General features: G+C 44.2%; 1 protein-coding gene across 1 annotated transcript; it reads left to right on the top strand.

Moving 5' to 3' along the window:
• Positions 1-336: 336 nt before the first annotated feature.
• Positions 337-2851, top strand: LOC113137768 (SH3 domain-binding glutamic acid-rich protein-like). Its single transcript, XM_026319588.2, has 2 exons — positions 337-478; positions 2573-2851. The coding sequence occupies exons 1-2, from the start codon at positions 434-436 to the stop codon at positions 2849-2851; spliced, it is 324 nt and encodes a 107-aa protein (XP_026175373.1). The 5' UTR covers positions 337-433.
• Positions 2852-7491: the final 4640 nt, after the last annotated feature.

The raw sequence follows: 7491 nt of genomic DNA on the forward strand, positions 1-7491 counted from the left end.
TATTTTGCTGTGTAGCTGCATATTTACCTCAGTCTGTAATTCTGCTGGTTAAATTTCACACAGTACATATAACATACCAATATGTTACAGCCTACAGTCCTGCTCTGTGATATTTCTGTCCATATATGCACTCAGCAAGGAGCTGGAAACGAACTTCACTGTCCCCAAGGCAGACAGACAGCTGAAGCTGCCAATCAGTCAATAAGGTGCTGCGCCCCTAGGGGCCATCCCACCAATCCTGCACTATTTGGAGCCTGGAGACAGAAATAGCCTGTGCATTGTGTGTGTGTGTGTGTGTGTGTGTGAGATCTTAGTCCTATGTCTCCGTGTGTCTTAGTCCTATGTCTCCGTCCTGGGTGCGCTCTAATAATATCGGAGGCTCCCTGCTCCTTTAAGAGCCCACTTGTTGAATACATTACAAAATTGTAACAAAATGGTTATCAAAGTATTCCTCGCCTCTCCATCTGGATCCACAGCGGTAAGAGTTCGGCCCATGCGACAGATTTCCCATTAAGAGTGAACTTTCCTTGTTTCATACTGTTATATAGTGTAGTGGTTACGTGCTGTTGCTGGTTGTAGTCACTAGAGGGCTCTCTAGTGTTGGTACTCAGTTATGAGGAGATCATCCCGGGACGTTGTGACACTCAGGAGTTACGAAGTGAGTTTTTGGTGCTTGGCAATAAAACTAGTTGAATGAAGACAAATCTTCCCGGCCTCTTCTTAGGTTTATTGACGATATCACACATACCGATGTCAGTTTTCACCCACACTGGCTCAGGAGCGTTAAATGTCATGCTTTTTAGCTTAATTTTATGTGGATCTTGACTTCGTAAACACAAACCACCTGAGTCCGAGTATGTGAGAAGAAAAGGAAGTTTACTGTAAATAACAAGGTGAAGGAAAGTCAGTGAGGTGGATGACCAGTGAATGTGGATCCAAAGCAGGGTGAGGCGTATGGAGCGGGTGGTTCCTCTGAGGGCCGGACACGGTACCGCCGGAATGGTCCTCAGAGATGGAGTATGTAGTCCAATGGGTGCCCGCAGAGCAAAATCTGACGGAAAACTGTTCTCCCCGTGGTCTGACAGGGATCCAGTCGACCAGCCACTCGAAACTGTAGAAAAGCAAGGACACGGGTTAGAAAAAGGAAACCCTTAGTTATATGATGTGACGCACCTGTGCTTCTCTGGCATAAGGAGAGCTCGGTGCGTCCACTTCTCTTCTCTCGCTCAAAAACAGCGAGATATGCTCCGTTGTAGTCCGTAACTAAAATAAATCCAACAGAGAAAAGCGTCCCCCTCGTCGAGGTTCTCTCCTCCTCGGGGTCCGCTCTACACAGGAGAAGATCGTCTCCACTTTAGCAGTTCCAATTAGTCAATATTTAAAACGTGATACTTGCTGCGACCTGGCGATTCCTCCGATCCTTCCAGCGGCCGTGCAGAGCAAAGCAAAACACACAGATGATCCTAACGTCCTTCCGAGGGCATGCAAGGTGGCAGACAACCCGGCGGCTAGTGACAGCTCGATCTATAACAGGGAAGTCTTCAGGGTCCACAGGTGACGCGTATCAGCAATCACGAAAAGCACACATCACTGTAAGACATTCACTTCCCCATTGACCCTTCACAATAAGACACTGGGACCGGAAAACAATCCCCCGAATGTCACATTAAACCCACAGACGAATGCCACTTGCCGTTGATTTGGCTGCCTAAAGCCTGTTGGCACGTTGAAGACTTGGATTATGGTCAGATCTGTGTTTCAGAGGTACCTCAGCCGTCCCTTTCATTCGCCTATAAATCGAAGTAATCACATGCGGAGCTTTCTAGAACAGGGGCTCCGACAGTCCTTCTTGTCGCAGACCCCGATATTCAGACAATTTATTCCACATAACATCTGTTAATCGAGGCTTTTATAGCATTTCCGATCACATATACATTCAGCTTTCTATAGGCTGCTCTATGTGAGGTGTGTACAACAGGCGGAGGGAATTCATCTTCTAGATCTACTTTTGGCAACGCTAAATAAGCAGTTTGAGCTGGCCTGTGGGGGCACGGTGGCCCAGTTGGATGGCAGTGTTTTCTCTGAGCACAGAGACCTGCGTCCGACCCTCCTGAGTGAACTTGTCTGTATGTTTTCCTTTTCCAAGTGGAGGGTTGTCTGAACAGCCAGAGCTAAGAACAGTAATTTGCATTTGCAATGAACCTGATGTGTGTGTTTTTATTTTGTAATATTTGTTTTGCCTAGAATTTGAGTAATTAGTGAAAAACGGCCCATCACAATTTCCCAGTGCACAAAATGACTTATTCATATTATATTTTCAGTTGAATTAGCAGTTTAAACACAAAGATATTCAATTTACTATGATGATATGTCATAATGTGTACTAACACCTGTCAAACCAGTGTAAAGTATTATCAAACTAGTTAGCAATTCATTTTCTGTCAGTCATCTAGTTCATAGGTTTATACCACTGTGCTCCATTTTTAAATGTTAAAGGCTTCTTCCCATATCCTGTGCAGTCAGGTTGATTTTCTTAACTGTTATAGACGTGATTTGTTTTTCTGCTTTTCAGATCAAGAAGAAGCAGCAAGATGTGGTTGCCTTCCTGGAGGCTCTTAAAGTGGACTACCCTCAGCTGGACATCGCCTGCAATGAGGCGAACCGCATGTGGATGAGGCAGAATGTCCCAGAAGAGAAGAAGCCTACCAACGGTATCCGCCTGCCCCCCCAGATCTTCAACGAAGAGAGCTACTGTGGGGTGAGTATGTTCACAGCCAATACTCACTATGCTGTAGACCTCTGTTCATTGACCAGTTTTCCCAGTTTTCTATCAGCGCACTGTAAAATGTGAACTGTGAGGTGTGAATGTGCGGCCTGCTTCCTGCTTCTGCAGAGTGCAGGCGCTTTTCTGCTTGCTCCTGCTTCTGCCAGCTTTACTTTGCTTTTATTCCTTTTTATTTCATATATTTTTACCTAATGATTTTATGATACACCTTTTTACCCCTTTTTTAACTGCATCTGGAATTTTAGTGAGGATTTTCTTTTTCTTTTTAACACTTAATCTGACCTATTGAGGGACTACAGCCATGGATTGTTTTCAACATGAATATTTCAACACGTCTGGAAAAGAAAACACATTGTGCCAAAACTGCCGGATATATCTTCAGAAAATCAATGTGTTACAAATGAAGATTCTTGCTCTGGAATCTGAAAGAGGACTTCAAGACACGCTTCTGTTCAGACCCAGTGGTAAGAAGCCAAAACCTACTATCAGTAATAAGTGTTATGTTGACCAAAACGCTACCCTGAACCTGGACGATACAGTGTCTTTCCCAAAACCTTCAAGAGTGGGAATTGATCAAAATGAAGCCACCTGGCATAAACTTGGTGCCAAGCCAAATCATCACAGAATTAGAAAGAAGAATGGTGGCACCCCAGGACCACATGTAGCATCAACAAACATACAGCTCAGTAACAGGTTTCAACCACTGTCTGAACTAAATCTTATTGAACAAGAAATGTCTGCTGTGCCTGAAAACCAGAAAAGCAATAACTTTAAAAACCGGAGCCACGGAGCCAGTCAGAGAAACAGAGACAAAGAATCTGTGACAAATGTGAAGGACAGAGATATCCTTCTGCTTGGAGACGGTGCTATCAGTGACATAAACAACAGCAGAATTATTACATGCAGCTACCCAAGTGCCATGGTCACTGATATAGCAGCTCTCCTCCCCCAGGTCATCTCAAAACACCATGGAGTCAAACAGCTGATCCTGCATGTGGGTGCAGTGGACACCAGAAAGGGAGAATCTGAGGTTTTAAAACAGGACTTCTCTAAATTATTGGAGAAACTTGACAAACTGAAAATCCAGTCATTTGTCAGTGGACCTCTCCCAAACATCGACAGGAGGATTAATAAATTCAGCCGGCTGCTTGCATTGAACACATGGCTGTCCAAGGCCTGTGAGATAAGAGGAGTGCACTTCATTGATAACTTCAACCTGTTTTGGCAACGCGACGACCTGTTCAAGGGAAAGGGCCCGTATTTGAGCAGGAGTGGAGTGAGACGGTTAACGGATAACCTCCTCCACTCTCTGAGACACCACACTGGGTCTGGATGGCCGTCTGAACAGCTAAAGGATCCTCTGAGAGAAGAGAGGAGTGAAGTAAACACTCACACCAAACCAGCAACGGACCCCTCATCAGCCAAGGATCCCCCCTCAACAGCACCTTCAATGGTTCCCCCTCCACTGCCCTGGACCCCCCAGATGCATCCGCATCCTCTGCAGTCTCATCACTGACCATCCCATGCCCGGCTTCACCAATGGGATTTCCAAATCATTTGGAAACCTTGGTGAAATCAGGAATTAAAATGGTGCCTCGGACCCCTAACCTGGCAAGGTCACGGGTATTATCGTCAACGCCAGTCAACTCATCCCCCCAGCAAACACCTGTCTTTCCTCAGAGCACCCCTGTCAGACCCCCAGCACCTGCTCCCGGACCAAATATCCTGACTAGCATCAATGCTGCTATCAGTAACTAGGACACCCAGGGCCTCTGCTGTTCTATTCAATTCAATTCAATTTTATTTGTATAGCGCCAAATCACAATACAAATCATTTCAAGGCACTTTACAAAAACTAAAACTAAAAACCCAACAATTCCCTTATGAGCAAGCACTTGGCGACAGTGGAGAGGAAAAACTCCCTTTAACGGAAGAAAAAACCTCCAGCAGAACCGGGCTCAGTTTGGGCGGCCATCTGCCTCGACCGGTTGGGGTGAGTGGATAGAGCAGAGAGAAAAGAACAGCAACAATAAACAACAAATAGACACTGCAGCTTGGTGGGGCCAGTAACTGCACATCAGCGATATACAGCTCCAGGACCAGGGACACCTGCAGAAGGTACAGAGAGAGAGAGAGAGAGAGGGGAGAGAGCACAAACTAGGGGAGAGAGAGAGCACAAGGTTAGTGACATTCAATGGTGGAATATACATGAGGTGAGAGGAGAGAAGAGAGGGGAGGGGAAGGGGAGGGGGGGGGGGGGGGGTAGGGTAGGGGAGCTCAGTGCACCGATGGTCCTCGGGCAGTCTATGCCTATAGCAGCATAACTAAGGGATGGTTCAGGGTTGCCTGAAGCCAGCCCTAACTATATGCTTTGTCAAAGAGGAAGGTTTTAAGTCTAGCCTTAAAAGTACAGAGAGTGTCTGCCTCCTGAACCCAGGCTGAGAGCTGGTTCCACAGGAGAGGAGCTTGATAACTAAAGGCTCTGCCTCCCAGTCTGCTTTTGGAAACTCTGGGAACCACAAGTAGACCTGCACACTGAGAGCGGAGTGGTCTATTGGGATAATATGGTACTATGAGGTCTTTAAGGTATGAAGGAGCTTGATTATGAAGGGATTTGTATGTGAGAAGAAGGATTTTAAATTCTATTCTATATTTTACAGGGAGCCAATGAAGAGAAGCCAATATCGGAGAAATATGATCTCTCTTGCTAGTTCCTGTCAGGACTCTGGCTGCGGCATTCTGGATTAATTGGAGGCTTTTTGTCATGAGTCCCTCTGGGGACTTCCTGTCAGAGGGCCTTTATTTTGTAATGACTTCCTGTTCCCCCCCCCCCGTTCTGGCCTCTGGCAGCTTTTTGTGTAATTTGTGTTCATGAGCTTCACCTGTCCCCGTTATGTTCACCTGAGTTTAATCACCTGTTGTGTTCCTCCCTATTTATACCTCCCGTCTTCCTTTGTTCGGTGCCGGATCATTAATAATGATGAAGTGTGTTTTCTGTATTTGACCGTTTCACCCGGTCTCTCTCGAGTTTACCGTCTCATCCGGTTTCCTGGTTTAAGGTTTTGTGTTTGCCCTGGAAATCCCAGGAAAGAATAAGCGCCTCAGTTGTCCTGCATTTGGGTCCTCACCTCTCCTCCTTCACACCACACCACCCACACCCCGTGACACTTTTTATGGAGATATTGGGACATCCAGATAGTAAGGAGTTACAGTAATCTAGCCTTGAGGTAACAAATGCATGGACTAGTTTTTCTGCATCATTTTGAGATAGGATGTTGCGCAGGTGAAAGAATGCAGTTCTAGAGATTTGTTTTATGTGAGAGTTAAAGGACATGTCCTGGTCAAAAATAACTCCAAGGTTCTAAAGGCAAAGGCAAAGGCAAATTTATTTGTATAGCACCTTTAATACACTACGCAATTCAAAGTGCTTTACAAGGCATATAATTACATTAAAAGCATTGAAAAGAGCATTTAAAAATAAAGACATTTAACATAAAATAAATTTAAATCAATTAAAGTAAATTAAAATAAAACATAAAAGCACATTAAGAAAACAAAGATAACAGTTATTCAAAGGCAGCAGTAAACAACAGAGTTTTCAGTCCAGATTTGAATGAGCTGACAGTTTGAGCAGACCTCAGGTGTTCAGGAAGTTTGTTCCACAAGTGAGGAGAATAGTGACTGAATGCTGCTTTACTTTGTTTGGTTCTGGTTCTGGGAACACACAATAGACCTGTCCCAGATGACCTGAGGGGTCTGGAAACCTCATAGGGAACTAATATATCTTGGATATATTTTGGTCCACAACCATTTAGTGCTTTATAAACTAGCAATAAAATTTTAAAATCAATCCTTTGACTAACGGGAAGCCAGTGTAGTGATCTGAGAACTGATGTGATATGGTCCAGTTTCTTGGTGTTTGTAAGGACTCTGGCAGCAGCATTCTGGATTAGCTGCAGCTGCCTGATTGACTCTTTGCTAAGACCTGTGAACAAGCCATTACAATAATCTAACCTACTGAAGATAAATGCGTGAACAAGTTTTTCTGCATCTTGTGTAGAAAGAAAACCTTTTATTCTAGCAATGTTTTTCAGGTGGTAATAGGAAGATTTAGTGATGGATTTTATGTGGTTGTTAAAATTCAGGTCTGAGTCAATGATTACACCAAGGTTTCTGGCTTGATTTGTAGCTTTCAATGACATGGAGTCAAGGTGAGCAATGACCTTTGACCTTTCATTTTTGGGGCCAAAACAATCACTTCTGTCTTGTCTGTATTGAGCTGGAGAAAATTCTGGCACATCCATTCTTTGACTTGATTAATACACTCACATAATGAAATTAGAGGACTATAATCATGAGATGATACTGATATATAAAGTTGGGTGTCATCTGCATAGGTATGGTAGTCAACGTTGTAGTATTCCATAATCTGAGCAAGGGGCAGCATGTAGATATTGAATAAGAGAGGACCAAGAATAGACCCCTGAGGAACCCCACATTTCAGTTTTGTTCGCTCAGACTCATAGTTACCAAGTGAGACAAATAGTCTCTATCTTGTAAGTAAGATTTTAGCCAATTTAACACTGAGCCAGTAACTCCCACCCAAGCTTCTAGTCTATGAAGCAGCACATCATGATCGACTGTGTCAAATGCAGCACTGAGATCCAGTAGTACTAAAACAGAGGTTTTGGATTCATCATTATTCA

The sequence above is a fragment of the Mastacembelus armatus genome, unplaced genomic scaffold (genome assembly GCF_900324485.2).
Source record: "Mastacembelus armatus unplaced genomic scaffold, fMasArm1.2, whole genome shotgun sequence".
NCBI lineage: Eukaryota > Metazoa > Chordata > Actinopteri > Synbranchiformes > Mastacembelidae > Mastacembelus > Mastacembelus armatus.

Bases quoted from the DNA above. Each gene is read 5' to 3' on its own strand.
- LOC113137768 (XM_026319588.2), top strand. From the start codon at position 434: ATGGTTATCAAAGTATTCCTCGCCTCTCCATCTGGATCCACAGCG. The intron at 479-2,572 runs GTAAGAGTTCGG...TCTGCTTTTCAG, and splicing joins CTCCATCTGGATCCACAGCG to ATCAAGAAGAAGCAGCAAGA.